Genomic DNA, 25,482 nt, shown 5'->3' on the forward strand with positions numbered 1-25,482 from the left:
CAAAAATTATTTCAGTTGCTTTAATATTGTTCTATTTTAGGATATTTTATTATTCAATGTAATACAAAAAATACGCAGGTAAAACCCTGGGCCACAGATTGTAAAGTGTATATATAAACAAAAATAGATAGCACAAAATAAGGTGATATTTACATACGCGATATATGTATACATCTGTATTGTTGGAATAATAGTTCAATGCTCTGATAGTATCTGACAGATGGCGCTGTAGTTAAGTCATTTAAAAAATCTGTATTTATGAACGAGCATGGCTCATATTCGCAATATATTTTGGTTTAGTGCCAAAAAAGTAAATGACAGAATCTGGAAATGATAAGTGGCGCTGTGGTTGAGGTTTTTATTGAGCTATTCGTAGGGAAGTAGTCATCATGACGCGTATGAAACAGTCATTTCGAAACCGCATGCCTCATATAGTTACTAACGATTATTTCATATTAGAGTATTAAGTCTTGTTGATTTAACATCTACCATCTTGCTTTTCTGCAATGTGTGGGAGTGATTCCGTGAAAAGGGACGGAAGTGTGTAACAGAGAGCCGGGAAGCGCGGCCTATTTAATTTGACCAAAGAGCGTGCGAGATGCTAGAGTTGCCCGTCGGATATCCCTGATAGGACATTTTCTGAGAAGATAATATTAATGTTGGTCATTATCAGGATGAGATGACACATGTTACTCATCATATACAACTGCTGTAGAGGGTTTTTTTTTCGGCGAGCCGAGGTGGCCCCGTGGTTAGAAAGCGTGCATCTTAACCGATGATTTCGGGTTCAAGCCCAGGCAGGCACCGCTGAATTTTTATGTGCTTAATTTTTGTTTATAATTCATCTCGTACTCGACGGTGAAGGAAAACATCGTAAGGAAATCTGTATGTGTCTTATTTCAAAGAAATTCTGCCACATGTATATTCCACCAACCCGCATTGGAGCAGCGTGGTGGAATATGTTCCAAGCCTCCTCAAACGGAGAGGAGGCTAATGTAAGTTAAATAACTCTTTATTAAAACACCATCTGACGCTAATTTTAACATATTATAAAAACCAAATACTTCACTTCACACAAAAACATTTTTATATTATAAGTGTTTCATAGCATTTAGAAATTAAAACACAATATTGCACTCGGATCATTAACAATATTTACATAATAATGTGTAATTTAGAGGCGTAATGGGTGTCGCTACTCATTTTATCAAGGAAAAGATAAAATATTTCTTGTTAAGTTCTCCATTTAAATTTATGTTTTTGTAATAAATACAGTCATTAACTTATCAATCTTTGTAACAGCAGGGTCTAATTTTCTTGTTATTAACATGCACCCAAAAAAAAATACGTAACCAAACTATTAAGTATAATAAAGCTACATACATTTGTTTCTATGGAGGGTGTATTCAAGGGGTCCACCTTCATATATCAGTTCTAGTCGAATGATCCATTTAAGCTATACTTTTCTTTATTGGTAGTACCTATTACTCAGATATTCACCCGTCAAACGACGTTTTCCAGAAATGTCGTTTTCCGATAAGATAAAATATTTGATATTGGGATCCCATTCTTCTCGTACCTTTCTCTCATCTTTTATAATAATATATAAGCCTATAATTAATCAATTAATTTAACTTGGTATCAGGGATTTATATAACATGGTTTTGAAATTCCTTTATTGAAAAATATAATAATACTTTGTATGGTATAATGATTTATAAAGTACCAGTGTGAACATAACCCTTGCTTACGACTAAATTGTTCAAGATTATTAAAGGCTCACATTATCAATTAATATAAATCACGATTAAATATAATTTTTAACAAATCTATTTTAACTAAATTTGTTCTTGGTGAATCTTCTATACACGGTGTAAGTACACAACAGATAAACAGCGTTACAGATAAAATAAAACAAATATAGCGAGTGACATTTGTGACAGCCGAGCGTTATTAGTTGTGGCACATGCGGGGAGAAATTAATATTACGACAGAAGGAACGATAACACGCTCGGTAAAAACTTCTTGGGCATAGTATGGCATACATAACAATTTAGAATAACTATAGTTTCTTGTTTTTGAAGTAATTTGAAAAAAAGGTTGGTATTAGGTTAACTTTGGAATTAGGTACTAGAAACGAGTAAACGAATTAAAAACAGAGGATTAACTATATTATAATCCATAGCAAAGAATCAAGTCACTTTTCTCGTTCTTGATCCACAGTTTTACAAAAATACCATTTAATTAAACGAATTTAGGTGATATTTCCGTTACAAATATCAGAAGCGTTTAAGATAAAAGTCGTTTTAGCGATATAGCAAATAAAATAAAATTTCACGGTAAAGTCGGACGTGCGTGGAATTTCTACGATTATTGCTACGACAGGGTCAGACAATCGCAAGTTAAACAAAAGTATGGACAGGATTGTATTTTATGACATATATTACATTGACATCACAATCACAAATATTTATCCATTTAATTTAGATTTGATACTATATCTATCTAAATAAAGAAAAATGACGTGACGTTGCAGATACAATAAACCATATTGATCGAATTACATTAGCGGCAGTTATGGGTCATTAGTTTCGTTACACACGGTGGGGAATTAATATTGTGCCCGGATATTAATTGTTTGCTGCTAATTTTGTATATCCATAACGTAAGAAGATAAACGAAACTTTATATAATTCAAGAAACACAAAAATAAAAATGTCAACCGACTGAATCGACGCCTGCATCGTTTAATTGACTTACTTTTTTAATTTTAAAACGACAAAATTGTTCCGTACTGTTTTTTTATTATATATATTATATATGTGAATATTTACACCTACGTTTTTCTTTTAACAATACATTAAACAATTCATTTGATTTTAATGAATCTTTAGGGAGTTGTTCTTTCTAGATGTGGACCTTGAAGGCTCATAAAAACATTCTTTTTAATATGTACGTGTAATGTATAATCTAATTATAAAATTAACAAAAATGTAAGGTTAGATTTTTTTATCCTCCTTGTCGCATTTGAAACTTGTATAGAATAAATAAATTGCCCATTATGTTAGGGATATTCATATTTTTTCCTGCTAATGAATCTGATTTTTTTATCTTTTTAGGCAGACATACGATCAAAGGTGCCAGCTTATGGCATTTTGCCAGATTAGTGGTAACCGTCGTTTGATGGTCTTGTTGTCGGCAACCAATAGACCTAAGATTTTTTCACTTGCACAGGCGTAAGTCCGTCTCACTCACCCTTCAAACGTAAACACACTATTGATATTTGGGCGTTTAACACTGATGCAGACCACCTCGACGGGCCTCCAAAGCTTCATCACCGGATGAACTTCTAACACAAGTCCCAATCGAATGGAGTACATATGTGTGTTTTGTTATTAGTTATGTACCTAAGGTATAAGGTAATGATAAGGATCCTAAAACCTCGATGACGTTTCGAGTGACATCATTAAAATGAAACCATTTTATCCATTGGCCTATATTTTGTTTATACTGCATATCTTATCTTATTTACATTATAGATAAAGATTCTCTAAAATATCGTTCTTACTTCTTATGCTTAACGTGTTTTTAGACATAATTTACTAAATAAGACAAAAATTGTGAATGTTTTATTTTCTTTATGATTTCAATTCTATTTATATTATTAAATAATAATTATTTCTCATTAAATTATAAACTTATTTCCAATGAGTCATGCTTAAAAGCTTATTACGTTGCTAATAATAATTAAGCTCTACTTTTAGTTACATAAATAAATGAAGATTTATTAAAGATTTGTAAAACTCCTCTAATAAATAAAAATAAATTATAGATAACAAGATCAAACAGATGATAAATATTCGTGGAGTCGGTATTCGTTAGTACTCATGCGGTATATGTGCATTATTTATATGTTAATTTATATACCATCAATACATGCAATTCGATTTTTCGAAAAGACTAACTAATCAGCTTCATACCGGTTCAGCTGATATTCGAAACCGGTGGTAAGTTGCTATTGAATGACCTTGAAATGTGTTTGTTATATATAGATATATGTATAGGTATATAGAATTCATTAAAGTATATTTTATTTTTGATTTTTAACAAGAACATACAACAGTGTAGTTGTATTTATGGATTTGCAATAATACAACAGCTTTTATAAAAGATGGAAAAAGAGTATTACATTATTTTCGATACTTAATAATGAGTTATTATGATACAACAATTACAACATTATGAAGCTAATATCATATCAAACAATTGCTTTATCAACAAATTGATTATACCAATATTCGTAGCTAAGTCAAGATGCATTGGAGTGACTAATCTTTGTTGAATGAGATACACGTTACCCACAAACGTGACCAAAACATAATAATATTTTTTCAAATAATCGATATCTGTCTGACCTAGGGCTGCTCTACTCCGTGGAGTCTAGTCGACTGGGAGAGGTTAACTATAGAGTACAAGTCTATGCATAAAAAAATTAAGGTGCATCTTTTTATTTCCTCGCACTCAAAGCTCAATGGCAAATTAATCCGACACTTATAGAAGATCAAGTGATGCTTATAGACAGTGAGACAATAATTCATTATCAGACCATTTGCCAGTATCGGTGTAACTCGGTTACACCGAATACAAAATCTTAGTTCTCAATGTTGGAAGCACATTGGTGATGTGAGTAATGATTAATTTTTCCTACAGAACCAAGGTCTCTAAGGAGTGGTAAACACTGACCAAAAAGGTCCATCAAAAACAAATCACAAAAGCCATGAATATACAGTTATATACCTAACATTCTTTAAGAATTGATTACGTTCAGCAGTTATAATGAAAAGTAGAAGTACAAAATTACTATTACTGCCATACACGTGTTGTACACTATAATGTATTTTTGCAGCTCGACTGCGCAAAACAAAACGTTAACTAGACGTAAGTCGTTGCGTGTAGTCGGTCCATTAGACGTTAAGCAAAGAATTTAATCGAATTTACTTAATGTTTTTAGCAATAAAAACCTTGTATTAGTAGTAAAACGATAAATGTTGTATTAACGTTATCGAAGCTTTAAGTTTTTTTCATAATGTTTAAGCTCGTCCCTAATATTGAAAAAGAATATTTAAATTTAAATTAAATTAATAAAACGACGTTCGTATTCTCAGGTTTACAATGAGCTAATTAAGGCTAAACTTTTGCCCGTTTTGTTTTATGTAAGTCTTTGTAAATGAGTTCTCCAGTTAAGTTTAATTAAAGATATGAGTTAAGTACAGTCTTAAAGAGATCATGTAAGCAAAGTTTCAAAGTTTTAAAAGTTATAACAGCACTTAGGCTAAAAGTTAAAGAGGAGTTAACAAAATCATAAAGTATATTAGAGATTTGATTAAAAGTAAACTCATCTAACAAGTCAATTTTATCTGATGATTAGATTTTTATTCAATTGTGATGAAATAAAATTCCTTTCATTCATGTACTCGGGGAAGTTCGTCGCAGTCTACGGAAGCGTTAGGGTTCCGTACGTAATGTAATATCATGAAGAAACAAAGTTATTCGTGCTGTTTAACTTTGTATGGAAACAAACACATCTCATTATAACCTACAAAACTCAATGCAATCTATACATACGTTTTTTTTCAGTAAATTAATTGGAATTCTTACCTATTCCTTTATTATTTTTTTTAAATAATCCTGATAGCATATAACAATAAGTCAATTAAATTTTCAATTATCGTTTTTATAAAAGACATTCGAAGCAAAAAAACCACTATGTAAGTTTGATTTTTCTTAATGAACTAGGTGCGCCGACAATTGAAATCGCATGTTTAGAATAAATGTTTATTTTTTCATTATACATTTGAAAAGTTTAATATGATGATGATGATGTATTCTTTTGTTTATAATGTACGTTCATATCGACACCATAAAACGCGGAATGAAAAATTAAGATATCCGAATAGGTAATCGTTATATAGTATCATAAATAATGACACGATGCGCATGCACAGACGACATTACGCAGTTTCAAGCGGCTGTAACTTTATCAGTGACTGTACAAATTTCGATTGCGTGTTTCAGGAAGGAATGTCATAAGGGTACTTACTTTGTCTTAGAGTACGGCGACGATGGCGACGTAGTCTTGTGGTTCCTGTTCGGATGCGAGTGTCTATTCGCGTTCGAGTCGAGGCCGCCGCCCGGCGATATCTTGCCGGCGAGTGCGTTCAACGAGTGCAGCATGGCGGGCGGCGGCCGCTGGGTTCCAAGCGGCCTGGTCACGGTGAAGCCTCGCCTACGTTTGCGAGTCCGCCGTTATCAACCGCCGGCTTATCTCCTGATAAGCGCGGGGGTACACCCTCCCCCCGCGTCATCGCCACCTGACACTCACACGCGTTCTAATGTTTGATCAAATAACGATTCGGGTCAGTGTCCTGTCCGGCTGTGACATCTCACCGTCATATTTTTGATATCCTCAACCACAAACACAATTACACACAAGCCACAAATGTCTTAATGCACTTTCTTTATTGGTGGTTCTTCAAGGCGACACTGTTAGATATAATTATTGTAATTGCAGTTGCGATATTTCATTTTATATATTTGAGTAAATAATTAAAGTTTTATAAGAAATAGTCAATTAATATGTTATAAAAAATCACGTTGTAGTTAACATAAAATATGTCAAATGAAATATTTTTAATATACGCCTGACGAAATTAAGCAGCAATAAGATACAGTCTGCCGTAAACGAAATATCAAAAAATGACTTCAAAAAAACTCCAAATTAATAAATCTTTTTAGAAGTCGATTAAAAATGCATAATATAAAAGGGATGTCGCCTTTTATATTATGCATTTTTAATCGACTTCTAAAAAGATTTATTAATTTGGAGTTTTTTTGAAGTCATGACTTCTTATGGAAGCTGCTTCGTAACGTAACGCGTTATGGCGCTAGTCTATCTGGCTTCCGTTTCTCTTACGCATACGGCAGCGGTAGGCAGGCAATAATGGTACTAATAATGTAGGTACGTACACAAAATTGTAACGTACTATTCAAGAATTGAAGAACTAAGAATAAAATATCATCGACACAAGCTGTTGGTCTTGTCTTTTCTGCTATGGTTACCGTTGACATAGTCGATAGTTGACCGCCGGAGTATATATGGTCATAGTTCACAATACTTTATTTATCAAAATATGCGTTAATACTCATATTTTGGAGCCGAGAACATGGGTCTGTGTAGAGATTACACTCTATTAGCGGCGCAGTCGGGTTAATATCTATAATCTATAATTATTTATTCATAATTTATTAATATTATTACTCCTTGCAGATTATTACCAAATATCATTTATTAAATAGTAGATAGGAATTATTGAATGTCAATGAAATAATATTGTTTATTTTTAATATTGAGTTAGCACGCAAGCGCTAATTTCAGCTTAAATTCGATTAAAGCTTTTCAACAGATAATAGTTTTCGCGGGGCTTGCCAAGCGCTGAGTGGTTGTTGCTCTGCCAAACATCTATATGCTTTTTTATGTTAATGACTTTATAATGATACAAGTTTTTAAAACAAATTAAAAAAATAAAATCATATGAGAATGATTCTATTTCTCTCAGTGCGCGGACTGGGCTATTAATAGATATTATTTATTTCCATGTAAATCTAACACTTAATTTGTTAAAAAGGGTGTGAAAAAGTTACGAAAAGAGACCTCACATAAAAAGAAGAATATGAACTGGACGAACTCGATAGACTTAAATTGATAGAACTGACGGCATGACATCTATGATTTCAGAGGACACAAAACCGGTCAGAAAAATGCCAATTAGGTGAATCCTATGACGAGCAGTGTACCTACATATCTTTAAAGGCTGAATGGTTGGAGGCATGAAATTAATTTTCAATCACGCTGCGTAAATATATTTATTCGCTTCCAATATATAAATGATCTGCAAATACAAATTAAATACCAATGTACCTAAAAATATTTGCTGAAGTCATATCAGTATTTTAGCTCTCTAAGGTCTTCAAGATCAAACGATGGGGATATCGCGAGCGAGGTTCTAAGTAGGAAATAAATGGGTGCAAAATATGTATATTCTTACATAATATTCCTTAGAAGTTTTGTAAACTGAAACAGAATCGTACAAACGATATTGCTGAGAAACATAACGGCTGAGCAATTGTATTTACATTTATTCTTATTATTAAATATTCTAAAAAGAACAGTGATAAAGTAAGTGCCGAATTGAAACCTACTATTATAAATAAATTCACAAAAAGTACCGTTCCTTTGATAACGTTAATACTTTAACGAATAACACCCCATTAAAAATTTTAAATGAACGTATCAAAATGATTCTTATTAATGGTGTTTCAGCACGAGCCGGGCAAATGTAAAATATCTGACGTGTTGGACGAAATCCAGACGAATGGCCAACCTACCGAACTTTCGCAATTTTACAGAGACGTGAAAATTCAGTGGAAGGGAGATATATGACATTGTAGTTCAAATTCCCAAGAGATGTATGATGAATAAATTAATTCTTAAATAGAGAGCTCTGAACTTAAAATTATAAATTCAACGTAATTTTTTCAGCCAAATTTTTATTTGTTAAAGTACTCATAAGAGCACGTGTGAACCACAGTACTGAACTAAAGGTAAAGCTACCACTGGTTCGGAAAGTTGGTTCTATCAAGTCATTAATTACTTTTTCCGTCAATTGATTCACAGAGTATTTGATAATCAAACACAATTAAATTTATATAGGATGTATATAAATCTGGACATACTAACTCCACGCTTTTTTATCGCTAGTGTTATGCATCATTTTTGACATGAGATTTAAATTTATTAAGAGGCCAACTATTAACAAATATTGGGTTACAATTTGGAGTATCAGTGTCAAATTTCTAGAACGATTATAAATATTCTGCAACGATACTTGATAAACTAGCAACGTGCTAGGTTCCGAGTTTCGTGCGTAGCTTTGTTGATCTCCAACATTGTATCTTTTATCCAAAGCACCTGAACCGAATCACTTTAGAACGCAACGCATTGGCCAATATTTTGCCAATACACGTATGACAGGTCTTATATATTCGATTTCGTTTAAAAATAAAGCTATGTATTAAATTTGTCTAGGTGAAAAGAACTCTCAAACTCCAACTTGAATATATTTCCATAATGATATTCGTTTTCTTTTGACATTATTATAATGATATATAAGACATATTTCGGATTCGTGGGACATTCACATTTAATGTATATTTAATTATTAAATAACTCTACAAACAACTTCTAAAATGATATTTTATACAAAAGTACTTGTTTTTCTAAGTCTACTAATCTTGCATGAATAAAGTAGGTACCTATTGATTCATAACGATCAATTCAACAGGCATATTTATTTTTATTAATGGTTTTTAATTGTTTCGCCGATGTCACGGAGAAGACACGAGGAATATTAAATTTTAAATGACTTTATACAAAATCTGCCAAAACGAAACCTTTGGTTAAATTTAACCGAGTAATGAAAGATTGACTCTTTAATCTATAAAAAAGAACGGTAAATCATGTCAATCAATTATAAAGATATTCCAAGCAAACAAATAAAAATACTTGAAATCGCTAGTTTTCGCGTTTACGATTTTTTTTTCGCTAATTATTTATCTTTATTAATACTTATATACATTTTCCAAAAAGAATAATGTAAACCTTTCAAGATGCACAATAAGACGATCTTATTGTTAAGTAGTAACCTCTTCAAGACAACCATATAGGCTGGAAACAAAATCGTTCTAAATTGATATAAGGTGTACAATACAAAAGCAAAAATTTGATTATCCCCATCATAATATATTGTATATTAATAATAATAATCAACGCGTACACGTCTGCTTTGATTATGCTTTTATACTATAAATAGTTTTTGTTTTTATTTGATTATATGATTTATCGTTCTCTTTCCGATGTTAATGTAACACATATATTATATTTAAATATTTTAAAAATATACAAAAGGAGTGGTTTAAGAGTGTCACAGTAAGAAAATAATAATAACAATAAATAAATATTGGACAACATCACATACACTACTCTGATCCCAATGTAAGTAGCTAAAGCACTTGTGTTATGGAAATCAGAAGTAACGACGGTACCACAAACACCCAGACCCAAGACAACATAGAAAACTAATGAATTCTTTCTACATCGACTCGGCCGGGAATCGAACCCGGGACCTCGGAGTGGCGTACCCATGAAAACCGGTGTACACACTACTCGACCACGGAGGTCGTCTAAAGAAAATAATCTTTAAGTATCATTTTCTTGTAATAACCGTGCCTTTACAGTAAAAGATCTTTAATGGAATATTGTCCTGTGAGCGGGCATGAGGAACTTACTATAAGTTCTAAGATTTAAAAAAAATACCATTTCCAATATACTCTGTGATATAAACGCTTATTACGTGAACATAAATTGCAATTTTTTTTATATCGGGCACGCGATTTCATCGTCACGAAAGCACACCCTTCTAAACGTTCTGAATGCTTAGCGAGGGAGGGTAGACTTTTTTCCGTGAATTTCCCCGTTTGATTGCCATATTCGTCGGGGCTTTTAATAAAGGTTATTGTCAGTATTAGCGAACGATTCGCGACGGTATTTCGTTGTAAATTGAAAAATCATTCTGTGACATTATGAGTATGTACCTACACAATTTTGTGTATCATTATCCTAAATAAATAATGCGTCATTAATATTTAATCTGGGACGAATCTGAAATACTTATTATTATTAAACGAATTATATAAATTGTTTTAAAATAAATCAATTTTATTTTTGCTATAGCCTTAGAATACTATTTAGAGGTTATCAAAAAAATATATCAAAAATTTTAAAAATAATTGAATTATTTAAGTCAATATCCATATCGTGTTATTGTAGTGTTTTTGAGTTTCAATATGATTTGGCACACGGTAAGGCACTTATAACATATAGTCCTCTTGGTCCACCTTAATTCCCAGATTTTTAGAAAATAGTACGGTCAGCAAATGTTGTGAATGCTACAAAACATGTGTTTAATGCTATTCGAATATATTTTGATAAGTCATATTGAAATTAGAGTGTCGTACTTTTAGTATCAGATATCATCGATAAACTATCATAAATTACGTTATTTATAGAAAATAATTATGTACACAATAATAATTATTCAAAATAAAAATAAAATTGCTGACCGTACATTTTCTTCAGACTGTCAATATCTTCCCAGTTTTTTTTTTTAAATCTTACTCAAATATTTGTTTTCTTTTGTGATTAGTCGTACGATTTAATAAAGTAAATTAAAAAGTTTTCAAAATAGTTTAGCAATATCTTAAGACTGTTTTACTGTTTAAAACCGTTAAGGCAATAACAATTAATAATAATCCCTATTACTCTGAATATTATATTATTTAATTCGAAACATTAATGTACACTGTGTTGAAGACTGATTATTATTTATCAACAAAGGAAGATAGATTCAACATTCCCGAATTAAAAAACAATCGAGCTACTCAGCGTCAAAATTCAAAGGATCTCACCACTTCCTTTACAAAATGGAAATAAAAGGAAGAAAAACCCTAGGTTCGCCGGAGGCTCTAACTTGTCAACAGTAATTATTTGTTTATTAAAGTCTTCCGGTGCAGCTGCAGTGGGTCAGTTGAGCGCAAACTTGTCGAGGGGCGAAGTTAGCGGCACCAAGTGGAGTGGAGCGGTAAAGTACTGTCTACGTTTCGCGGCTTGAACTAATCCCACTAGATGCGTTTGATAGCTTCGTTAAAAATAATTAATAAAAAACGATTCTTGGATATACGATATCTATGAACAGATTTTAGTTTGTACACATTTGAAAAATTGCATTCGTGTAACCTGCAAGAGTAACTGGTGTATCCGTCTTTAAACAGCGGGAACGAGAATGTTTCTTTAAATTTAAAAATTGTAAATACCACTCGCTATTTTTTCAGTTGTTTAATTTTTATGTTTAGAATATATGATATAAGTCATTTAAAATAAAAAATCATAAGCAACAACGTCACGAAATGCTTTACAAAAGAAAAACTAGGACCGCAACAGCGCGACTTCTTAATAGGCGTATAATTAAAAAAAGACAGTTTCGCTGTGGCATATGTATGTTATTCAAACCATTTTAGTTTCGTTGAAAAGTTTTTCATAAAATCCGTTAAGAAATATTAAATTTACATTTAATAGACTTTATATTTTAAATAGAAATAATTTTTAATTAAAATCTATTCTAGTATAAACAATATCCAGGACGCAAACTCGGTCCGTTTGGCCGCGAACAGGCTTTGTAAGCCGACCGTCCCCGCAATAGAGAATTTCATTAATTTTCATTCGAGCAACTTTTGCCTTGTGATGCGATGAGTTATTCTATTTTGAATTTCGACATTTCAAAGTCGAATTGAGAATTGTCGTTGATAGACGACTTCCATAATAAAATTATGATTTATTTCTTTAAATCAATATTATATAACTGTTACGAAATTTTATATTGTACATGAAACTTTAATTTATTATTAATAATGCCAGGGCTAGACCCTGGACTAGAACACGTACATAGGGTTTTCCTGATCTTCAATTTCCGATTCATATGTAAGTGATTTAAGTATCTGTTGTTTGGGACCATTTTAGTCTTAATGTATTTTATTTTTTTAAACCGGTTTAAAATCGAGGTGTGTATTTGTTACATGACGATTCTAAAGTGCTTTTATGAGGCTATTTGAAAATATTTTGTTTAATTTTGTCAAAATTGTGTCGAAACAAAGTACCAATATTTGTATAGTCCGGAATGAGGGCCTGATATGAAATATTCATTAAAATTATTTTGCAGAAACAAAAATGAGGAGTTGATACTTTGCCTACTACTTTTAATGTATTACATATATATATTTATATATATATATATGTAATACATTATATATATGTATGTATGTAAATATATACATAGATTAAAGTACTCTTTAGTTATCTCAATCCAATTACATTGTTCTGGTTTTTGGTAATAGTTTAGACCTTGAGTTAACAAAGGATACTTTTTGATTCGGAAAATGGAACTGGTTACCCACCAGGATAGTCAAAGAACGGTATCTCCATATTCAACGACCGCGTTAACGAAGGCGAGGGAATGGCAGCACGAAATAACTAAATTAGAAGCCTTGTGGTAGCCTTACACACAACCCGGGAGTAAAAACCATTTTCACTGTGTACATGCCAAGGATTATTTTCCTTACTGTTTAAGAATAGTTTAAAAATCGTATGGTGGTGTAGTTGGAACTTGATGCTTTCGGTTACGACTTTTATATTATATTATTAAATTTAATAAAGTAAAGTTTAACTGTAGACCTGGTGTAGTGGATGAACAGTAAATTATTTGACATAATTTTATTCTCTTTCTACTATTTCTTTTTTAAATAATGTTGCTTGTATATTTCTGCCAAAAGATCGGAGCTAATTCTAAGGGGAAGAACGTATAATAGACACTTTTACAAATGGAAACTTAATAAGTTCAAATCACTGCAATGAAAGCGAATGCGTACCTACCTAATGCGATTTTATACTAACTAATATCCGTAACAAAATTACCTAGAGATATATAACAAGAAAAAAGAAACAATAAAATCTATTAAATTTTCTTTAAAATTAATAATTATTATTTTTTTCATAATTTTGAGAAAGCTATGGCTTATTATTGAAATGAGGAGCATAAATATAAATAATCATTAGATAAAACTGTGTAGCTACCATCGACTCATAGTTACTATATATATAGTATACTTAGTTTTTTTTGGGTTCCCTGAGTGACCCAGTGTAACTATAGGCATAAGGGACGTAAAATGTTTCTTCCCAAAATTGGTTGCGAGCTGGCGATGTACGGAATTGTTAATATTTCTTACAGCGCCCTTGTCTGGGCTGTGGTGGCAACTTACCATCAGGTTGCCTATTTACCCGTCTTCGCCTACCTATATCTTTAGAAAAACCTCAATAAGTAATAATAATAAAAACAACACTATCCAAAGATGTCCATTTGATTGAGTGCCTTTATATTATAAATAATAAATTATATTTTTTTGATAAACGATATTGAGGTTTTATTTTTTATACGAGTTAAGAAACGAGTTTTTAATTATGAGACTGAAGTAATAAGAAAATAAATTTCTACAAAGTGGTCTAACGACCTTGTCGGAGTCGCGGGAATCCCTGGATACAGATAGTGCAAAACCGGCTATCGTAAAGATATGTGGGACATTTATCTAGCAATGGACATATTCCGGTCCAGATAATTAAATATCGCAAACCTAACCATTCGACCTAAAACTCGACGTTTTACTCCTTTTAGTTGGCTCCAAAAGAAGAAGGCGATATTTTTTCACTACTAAGTATATAAATTGAAAATGTGTGATTAAAATTTATTTTCTTATTTAGAATACATACAAACGTATAAAGTGCGAGTACATTAACATTACATCTCCTGCTGTAGGTACGCCAGCGGCGGTAAAACATTGCGGCTTGGAAATTGTGTTTCAACGGCAAATGCGCCAAAGGTCGACGGCGCTCGAGCGCTCGGTGCTCCTAATTTGCTGAATAATTGTACCCGCAACTGAGACGCGGGGGAAATCTTGTTGCCGTATCGGTATTGGAACAAATCGACAAATCACGTTTCTATTACACACACACTGACACACATTTACCATGTAATACATTTGAGGCTTATTTTAAAAGTAATAAAAAGACAAGGCCTGTATTAAAGTGATTACAAATAGGACATTAAAAATATGTATATAATTGGTATTCGTTGATTTTGATATAAATCATATAAATTTAATTATTTATAAATCGGATTAAATCTCGAATTATGTTCATTATTTTGATAATCTCATTGATGACAGAACGTATAATTTACCAGTTAATCTTCAATAATTACGATTAAAATGATTGATAAGTTTATTTTAATTGTCAGCAATGTTTAAAGTTTTACGTAATCAAACAAACCATACGCCTACATATGTATGTATTAAATATAAATATACATTTAAAGCGGTCATTATTATTCTTTACACGCAAAAATCTAAATCTTATTATATATTTATTTTTTAGGTCTCTTGGTTGGAATTACATTCGATTTCCGCTTCGGGGCATATTTTTAACGTATTGACAATCAGACAGGCAATTAGGGGCAATTTATGAGTTTGCTTCGAACTTCAAACGACTTTACGGGAATTATTAATTGGTTCGTTCTGTTTCTTATCCTGTTGATTCCCGATATTATTACATCTGGGTTCTTTGATTTGTTAGTAACGTGACATGGGGGTAAAAATCCCATTATTTAATTTTAATTAGTTTTAGTATTACGCGACGAAATGGAAAAGATTTACTCCGGTCCTATGAACAAGAAACCGTGTTAATCATTGCACTTGTGACGAGCATTAGAGAAGGAACGTATTATAGTATATATAATAACGTAAGTATTACCAATGAGTAATGGTGGGTGGCTCACTAGTTGTCTTTTAATTATAAATAACTAGCGACCCGCCCCGGCTTCGCACGGGTGCAATGCTGATACTAAATATACTACAGAATGTCTTACAACGTTCACAGTTAAAATACTGACATAATGACCGAATGAATGACTGAGATAATGACTGAAAATTAGACAATACAAACCGTTCCTGCGTTTTTAATCTGTAATATCTTTGAAAATATCTCCTTAAATTACACGTTGTAAAGGGCCATATTGATCTATATTCATACATTGTATTAAAAGGATACATATGTATTAAAACGTACTTAATTGGATGAGGATAAATGATGTATTGCTTGAAATAGCTTCGAAAATAAGCCAATATTTCTCGTAAAAAGTAAAGGGTAAGAAATGGTTGTTGTGGGTTATCCCTAAGCGATAGACATGTACCATCGCGGACTTTTCAGAAGACCCTTTTAAGGTGTACAATACTGTAGTACATTATTTTGATCTATCTCGTAGGGTTTAGCCAGCGTTTGCAATGTAAGAGTAAAAAATGTTTTTATTTACGATAGCACTTCAGAAACCAAATTATCAGCGTTTCTCTACTATATTGTGCATTTATTATACATAAGCCTCCCCCTTGAATCAATCTATCTATTAAAAAAACCGCAACAATATTCGTTGTATAATTTTAAAGATCAAAGCATACATAGGGACAGACAGCTGTAAGCGACTTTGTTTTGTACTAAGTAATGATGATTATGAAATTGATTGCTTGAATTTTTGATGAGATGTTATTGACTTCGATTGGGGATGTACAGTTTCTGTTTGATATCAAATATAATTTGGCTTAGGTTTATCTCTCTGATCGTCCGATTAACATCCCATCGGAATTAGAAAACGAGAAAATAAAGAGGGTGGCACACAGGCGCGTAAACACTTACGCGCCTACTTGGCTATAATATAACCTACGTAGTTGCAAAATACAGTAAATAAACTTTTATTGTTCTCTTTTAACGTTAATAATAAGGTTTTAATCTTTATAACCATATAGTAAAACATAAATTAAATATAAAAAAGCTTTGAAAAGAGAACGTTAAATAATTTAATCAAATAAAAACAAAACTGTTATTTACATTTTATACATCGCAATACAGAAAGATAAACTACTTTTTTATGAATAGCACAAACAAAGCAGACTTGTATGCAATGAATAAACAGGTCCGTTTGTGGTTTACGATATTGTATCAATATTTTCACTCCCCAAAAAATTGTTTCAAGCGTATATATGCACATAAAACTTATTTATCACCTGATTTACAATCGCATAGACGAAGAATCGTAAAAAGAGAAAAATAATCTAATATCTAAGTACAAACTTTGTATAAATTATACAAATATTATTTAAAGCATGTTAAAAAAAAAAAACAAAGAATAAGGAATTAGAGTAATGTGTTACTAATTAAAAATCTCTACATAGTATGAATCTGTACAAAGTGGCTTCCCGCAATCTGTACGCTTAGATCTTTTAAAATACGCAACGGATTGTCAAAAATCTACCACTAGTTTAGAAAGAAACATCTCAGACTTGTGAAGAACGGGCGAAAGAAACTCGGCGGATTATTTTCGGCATCAACGGAATTATTTATATTAGAAACGGGCTGGAGGCGATCTTTTTATTCCTCGGGCGTGTTTCATCTATACAATCGTTAATTTTATAGTAAATTTTAGAACAAAAAAAATTCTTTGACATATTTTTTTTATAACAAATAAAATTAAGCAACAAGTGAATAATTGAATGCGTAGTCACTTAGTTAAAGCTAAGTGACGTATAACTCTATTTCTATAATTTTCATATATTATAGAGATAGATTTAGATTGAACCTTATGTCAGGATAGCCAAAATGTATACCGATGTAAAAATAAAAAAAAAAAGCATAAAACGCTTAACAAAACAGCGCACAGCATGTTACGTTAGCAGTGGTTTTAAAACTCGATCTCTAATCAAACATTGCTCGGGTTAACTGCCTCTCTTGGTTTACACTTAATTAACTAATATTTACATTGGTGGGTAGTAAAGGTTTTGACTCGCACCTGCTCTGTATATTGTGGTTACGGAGGTGCTGAAAACACATGAAGATGTTTAACCGCCTTTATGTTAAGTGCCATCGTGGATATGATAACGGCGGCGCGTTGATTAGAGTAACAACGACCATATTTATATAGGATCTTAGCAGTATGTTGTCTGATATTATACCTAATATTGTCTGGAGAGCATATTATTATTTTATTAACTATATTTCCAATATTAGTAAATCTTATGTACAAATATTTAGTTTAACTTAATTTATTTTCGCTGTTGAAAGCAGATAATACGTTCGAGTCCATTTTTTACAGAGTGCATTGACATTATAAGCTACAAGCTGCTAGTAATGTACGGAAAATCATATAAAGCTTTCCTCCCATTTCCTGACTTAAGGTCTACTTTTAAAAAAAAAAAACTGAGCCGATGTTTATTTTATAATATAAACTAATGTTCCAAATTTCAGCTTTATAGACTCAGCTGTTTTGAAGGATTGTCCCTTGATAGCCAGTCAGGACAAACGATTTTATAAGTATGTCCAAAAATATACTTTATGAGAACGCGTATGGAAAAAATGAAAACTTACAATATCTGGACTATCTTCTAGTAAACAGTTAGCTACGGATTAATATATATATATATTCACCTACACATATTTATAGTTATATATAAAACACAAAAACAGGTGGTTATTTAGCATTGCAATGTTGCGGTTGTAATTCTCGTTTCTTAAAGCGTCTTTAAACTTAGAGTACGGTCGCCTTGTTGGTTTCAAATTCATTTAGCAGGGAGTCAGGGATGCATTGTGTTTTGTAATTTAAATTCGACTATTTTACATTTCTCCTCGTCCTTTGCGTTTTATTTCGATTTATGTCGAGTTTTGGGTTTTGTTTAAACGCGAAAAGCGTAATTGTTAGCGAGATTTTAAAACATTTAACGGATCGTTGAAACGATGTTATGAATTATTAAATAAATTAAAATATATTTTTTTTATAAATATAATTATTCCATTACCTATAAAATCATAATAATTGTTTCATTGATCGTTTTCCTTTCACGTTCCTTTGACTTAATCAAACGTCAAATAAGGTAGAAATTTAGTTTGATTGAAGTTATTAGGCGAAAGCTCGTACTTTCGATCCAATATGAGGCATTTTCGAATTATGGGTGAAAGTTATACAAATAATGTTATACATATCTTTATAATTTGATAAAAAATTCTGTCTCGATAACTGCGATGACTTCCCGATTCAATAGTTGATTGAGACAACCATTATAAAATAAACAATATACTTAATCTTCTTTCAGAAGCCTTGATGAATCAATAGTTAGAATGCTGATCGAACCTAAGACTGCGTGTTCAAACCACTGAATCATCAAATATCAAACCATTTGTGCTCAGTGGCGAAAAAAATCATCGTGAGGAAAACTGCATGCGTTGAATGAAAAACTATCAAATGTGTATTTACTGATCCATATCGAAGTAACGTGGTGTAATAAGCTCCTAACCTTCACATAAAATGGAGAGAAAGCCTTAGTCCAGTAGTGGGACATCTGTAAGCTGCTAATTTACAGCTACTACTCTGCTTAGTTGAGACATAGTCGTATGGAAAAGATATTTCCTATTCGAATGAATCTTTATCAAACAGCTAGTACGCAATATTATATTATATTATATATAATATTTTTTTCAACTTTAACTAAAGAAACAAATGACATCAAAGCGGTAAGTAAAGTAGCACTCGACGTGGGTAAGTAATACCATAACTCTGTTAGTCGGTACTCGACTAGATCGAATGCAAGTCAAAAAAACCGAGATCTCTGCGCACCGGGCCTCTTGCGAAAACCTCTTCTCATCAGACATTGTTCGCAGGTCGGGATAAAGTGGCTGTCAAGTGGTAGAGACGGCATGAGTCATCGACTATCGATAATTTTAAACTGATTATAATATTTGCTTAATTTTATTAATGACGATGACCGAGACTAACATAATATTTTAAAATATCGCAGGCACACGATAAATGAGGACATTTTTTTTTTACCTCACTCAAAAAACATAATGTAATCAGTAATATACATCATGTATCAGCTGAAGCGCTTTTCGGAAGAAAGAAAAGACGAGACAATATTTGTCGACAATTATGCTTGTTAATAATATGATGTTATATCTATTATGATATGATACATTCATATATTTTTTTTATTTTTTGCTGTAGAAAGATAACTGGCAGCCTAATAGAAATCGACTGTCATCGCCTATCTGTCATTGGACATCTGCAACACCAGGGGGCTTGCGGGGGGGTATGAGTCCGTTTTATAGGAGTTCCAAATTTAAACAAAACGGCTCATGTGGTAGTTAGGTTTCTATAATTATAACATAATATGAAATACGCAATAATGTGCTTACTTTCGTTTTAACAGCTATAATAAAGCTACATAAATTCAAATGATGTATCAAGACAGACTGAATCGAACTCAGGCCGATTTTGGTTGTTTGAACTTTATAATTTCCAATGTTATTTATAGTAAATAAAAAGAATCAATATAAATATTAATTATGAAGTATCTTTTCCCCTAATAGATGTTATCGATATGATAGAACTTGCCTAGTGATCGATCTTTTTTTGCGAGACTCTTCCTTAGGATTAAGTGAGTACCTTTAAGATTTGCTGACTCGTCTATATAGAAAAAACCTATAAAAGACAGCTATTGGTATCGTCATCTTCTTGAGATTATAGTTTTAGAAAATAAATCGTTGAAAATCGGTCAAGAACTTTTGCCGAGATAGATTGTAATTTTCAATATTAAAACCAACCCAACCAACGTTGGACTTATAAAGGATAAGTTGGTTCAAATAGCAATACTAAGTATTGTTATGTTCCTGTTTGAATGATGATTGAGCCAGTATAACTTTAGGCATACGGGACATAACATTATAGTTCTCGATGTTTCACGCATATTGGCGATGTATGGGATAGTTAGTACTTCTCATCATCGCGATAACTTACTATGTGCTGGACCATTTACCAGTCTGCCTAACGACTCAACAAAAAAATATCGTATTTATTGATATACTTCAACTATAATCGTATAATCGTTTTATCAAGATAGAACATTATATTCTAAGATAATAAAAATGTAAAAAAGAGAATGCACAGAAATATCTGTTTGCTGCTGTCTATTGAGAAGCTTTCCTTTGTTTTTCTTGCAATTCTACCATCACAAAGGTCATTTGAGGTCAAATATCATACTAACTTTTGTTAAATCTTTATGAGATAAGAAAAAAAGAATCGGTCAGCTATTATAGAACTCCAGAACATCTACATGAGAATCTTATTAAAACTTGTCGCGTGTACACCGTTCGTTTGACTTTATTCGTTTCTTCGACTAGAATTTACCCCGAGAAGTCCGCAATCCCCAGTGGACGAAACTTAAAAGTGGGATATAGCTACAGCAATGTTCGTTTATTTGGGTCTTTGTGGAATTTATTAAGTTTAATGTGATTGTTTCTTAAGGACTTTGTACATTTATACCAAAACAATAAAAAAAAGCAAATAATATATTTAATATTTTGTGCAGACTGTGTCACTCGGGTAAAAGCCGATATGGCTCGGTGACTAAAACACGTAAATCTTAATTTGGAATTAGACAAGCATGACTGAGTTCTCATGTAATTAGCTTGTGTTTATATGTTATTCATCTTATGCTCATGTTCATTTAAAATATCGTGAGAACACATGTGTATCCGACTCGCATTGGAGCAGTTTGGAATAAGCTTTAAATCTTCCCTTGAAGAGGAAAGGATGTCTTAGCTCAGCAGCGAGACGTTTACAGGCCGTTATTTCTACAACAACTACTAAATGGTAATACAATTGTTAATACATTTGGTTTTAATTTAATCGTCTGATATTCTGCAGCTAAACTGTATTCTGTATTGATATCATGCAGATGTATTGTGAGTAATTCTGCGGTTAAAGGGTAACTTAAGAGATGTTAGTAAACAGAAATGGTTAAAATCGAATTTTTAATCGTTAAATTTATCCGGAATATTTTCATATTATTTTATTATTTTCAGTCAAAGAAGATAACCTATTGAGAGGTCAAATGTGATCTAAACTTACTTAGTTACTTATTATATTCATTCTAAAATTATGTAAATAACTACCGAAAAACGAATAAGACAGCAAGTCAAATTTTAATATACATCGTATAAAGCGATCTGTTATACAGATGAGGAAGGCTAGATGATATTGTAATTGAATGGGGGCCACAGCCTGCGGCTCGAACGATGAAAATTGATAAAGTTTTCACGAAAATTCACTAGCCGTCTCGAACTTGCCAGCTCCGAAACTGTGAGATCAATTTGAATATATATCTAGTCGACCTAATAAATAGTCTGACTTTGATTATGTAAAACTGTGACCCAGTGTTGGGGACTTTACGATATCTATTAATTTAAGCTTCCATCTTGTTGAGTTTAAATTTATCGTTTTGTTTATATTCATTTTTGAGATAGTAAGTAATTTTAGAAAGGAGATACTTTTATTGAAATTTATACGTTATATTTTAATTTGAATTATAAGTAAAAACTATTCTACTGACTTAGCATATTATATTAAGACAACTGTATTAATTCAAATAATAATCTTTTAGTATGATATCGCAGGTTGACGTACCTAGTAGATCGTTAATACTCTCGCGTATTTTATTAGAGTACATATAAGAATGTATATGTATCTATTTATGTATAAAATAGCCTTTAATACAACAATAAATTACATAAGAACTGTAAAGATATTTTGAAACAATAAACGCCAAAATTTGTCGCAAAACACGGTTGTTAAATGTCAAAAGGTGATATGCGATATTGACTATAAAAATATAACATTTAAAGGTTTTACGCGACAATAGTGTATCGTGATTTAGCCTTCAGTATTTCAAGAATGAGATACAAAGCGACAAATAAATATTTTCATATTCAAATGAAGTGCATTTAAGTGTTTAAGTAAATCAAACATACGTTTGCAGGAGAAAAATCTTAACATTCAAGGGTACTCTGCCGTAAATAAGCAGTAATAAATGAATATATATGATAGTTTCAAACATAAGGGATGAATTATTCATCGTCAAAGCTTGATAATAAGACAATCACTACGCAAAAGGGTAGTAATGCGTGAAATGCAGCTACTTAGTTCGGCTCTAGAGTCTAACTTCAAGTGTTAATAGATTAAATTATTAGACTCACGCATACACACGCTTTCACGACTTGCACACACATTGCACAATCGGATTTAATTTAAATGAATACAATAATACTTTTAAATTTATATAATATATGAAAGAGCTAGGATGCCAGGTACAAGTTAACGTAACAACCTAGAAGCGACTACCCGGTTGAATATATTATCATTTAAAGAAATAAATATTTTATTCAATTAATTCGAGAAATATCTAGAATAGCATAATACACTCAATGCATAAATTTTTCCTCAAATGTGGGATAGAATTCGATCTAAAAACTTCAGTTTTTTATTTTTTTAATAAAAGCAAGGAGTAAAGCTAAGAAGTTGTATATTAATAAACGCCTAGCGGAGCGAAACAACGGTGGAAAGATGGAATGACTAACACAGTATAAAAAGATATTATAGTATGAAATGTTTCTGTAGATAATATTTAAAGATATGAGTTTCTATTTACAGACATGAAATACGAATCTCATATTTTTTGTTTATAGTATTTTTTATTTAGAAACAATAATTTATAATAGTATTAATAAACTATTTTAATTTATTGTAATGTTAAAACTTAATACCCTTCTTTTTAAGGTAAATGAGATAGAGTAAGATTGTTCTATTTATCTTGGGCTGTGTGTGCTGTGTTGGTATTATTCATCTAAGCACTTCTTTAATAAATAACTTCAATAATAAGACTTTTCAAGTAATTACTATCTAGTGATGTTATCATCAATATAATTTTAATAAAGGCAATTAAACTACGAAACTCTTAATAAAACAAAAATATTTAATTTCAATTAGTCGAAAGGCGCAGATTAACGTTAATATATGTATCTTTGAACATCAATAAGTAAAGTGCTTAAAAAATATTTAGCGACTCTCCTATTTTGGGTGGTTCTTTGATTAGCAAAGGTCAACAATCACTTTTGTATATTCCTCACTATTCCTTATCATACGAGACGGTGATTTATTTCAGTGATTAAGTAAAATAATTAAAATATGAGATCAATGTATTAAATTAACACACAAATCAAGTATAATTATGATGTACACTGGCTCACTCATCTTTAAAACCGGAACATAAAAATACTCTTAGCTTATACGTTTAGCATTAGAACATACGATGATGGTACCTACCCAGATGTTCTAGCACAATGGTCTGCCAACAGGTAAAGTAAAAATTTGTTTATGGCGCTATTTTCACTGTAGATTTGCTGTCTGCGCAGGATATTTTTAGCAAGTGCTTAGTAGTGCGTTAGTGTGTACAGTGCAGTTACAATAGGCGAACTCTCTGTTCGCCCCCTTACAGAAAGAGTACAGGACGAGGACCAATGGCTTTGCGTGATTTCAGAGGCACAGAAGTATAATCGATGCCAATTTTCAGGAATCATTAAACTTACAAGACTATCTATCTAATGCGGCACTAACCTTGGGAAATAAGATGTTATGTCCCTCGTGCCTGTAGTTACACTGATTCACACACCCTTTAAACCGGAACACAGCAATACTGAGTACTGTTATTTGGCGGTAGAATATCTGACGAGTTCTACCTACCCAGACGGGCTTGCACAATCCTACCACCAAGTGAATATACAATTCTAGTTTTACAATAAATTCGATTCCATGTATTGTTACTACCATCTAACGATGCAAACAATACGCTTGTTGCTGCATGACTACCGACTTTGAAACCGATTTAATTGAAATATTATGTTCTTTTCATGTACGTGAATATTTAACGTGAGTATTAAACAAATTAATTTATCATTTCGAATTACATTAGCGTAGCGGATATTTAGAGAAAGGAATAGTCGAGGATAAGTCACGTCGAGTTTTTTCCGTTCGAATGAATGGAATTTTAATTAGAGAGACGTTAATTAAGGTGGCTTAAGGATGCGCCACTTCAAGCTTTTTCACTGGCCAAGTTTTTTTTTTTTTCGCTTCTTTCGTTTAATTTGTCGGATAGGAATGCCGACAGTTGATTTTGTAATTAAATTCGCGTACCGTGCAATTGTTCAGTGATAATAATTAAGTTATATTTAAATTTGTATTAAAGACCGGCTAATAAGCTGAAACTTTAACACGGTGTCTTTTATAACAATAATATATTTATCCCTTAGGAAAATCTCAAGAAAAATAATTTGCAGAAACCGTTAAATGTCCCATGTAAAGGCCTTTTCTGCCTGAAATAAATTAAATCTCAAATTAAATACATGAAAACTTAACGGTGCTTGTTCAGGTGTTCATGCATATCTAGGGTAGTTTATCTGACTCAGGATAAGTATTTCGATGGAAATTGATAAAATGAACGGATAAACTATAAGGATTTTTTTTGTGAAATACTCAAAAGCTTTCATAATATGTAACGCGCATTACCAACGGTCAAAGAGATCAAGAGAAAAACCTCATTAGGTAATTTTGGACGGGACGGGACGGGCGTATAACAGTGCCAACTTTTTAATACTGGGCTGGTACTCAAAATTTTATGACAGACAAACAGTTGACTAGAAATATGTTGAACATGTTATATTTTATTAAATAAATAATCAATCATAACAATCAAAATATGTACATATAAAATCTATAAAATTTTATTTCTATATAATTATACAAATTGTTTAAAAACCGTTGCACAGTTTTTGCT

General features: G+C 31.8%; 1 protein-coding gene across 4 annotated transcripts in view; it reads right to left on the reverse strand.

Moving 5' to 3' along the window:
* LOC125066642 (CUGBP Elav-like family member 1) overlaps positions 1-25,482 on the reverse strand; it is a 384,532-nt gene that overhangs the window by 124,133 nt on the left and 234,917 nt on the right. The window contains exon 1 of one of the 4 annotated variants that reach the window (XM_047674840.1): positions 6,101-6,512. The exons of 1 other annotated variant lie outside the window; for it this stretch is intronic. In XM_047674840.1, coding sequence (XP_047530796.1) covers positions 6,101-6,234 — 134 coding nt within the window. In that variant the 5' untranslated portion in view covers positions 6,235-6,512. Of the gene's footprint in view, positions 1-6,100; positions 6,513-25,482 lie in introns of those variants that run through there. 2 more of the 4 variants (XM_047674838.1, XM_047674839.1) reach the window with 2 other exon arrangements.

Source organism: Vanessa atalanta, chromosome 9, assembly GCF_905147765.1.
Source record: "Vanessa atalanta chromosome 9, ilVanAtal1.2, whole genome shotgun sequence".
Lineage (NCBI taxonomy): Eukaryota > Metazoa > Arthropoda > Insecta > Lepidoptera > Nymphalidae > Vanessa > Vanessa atalanta.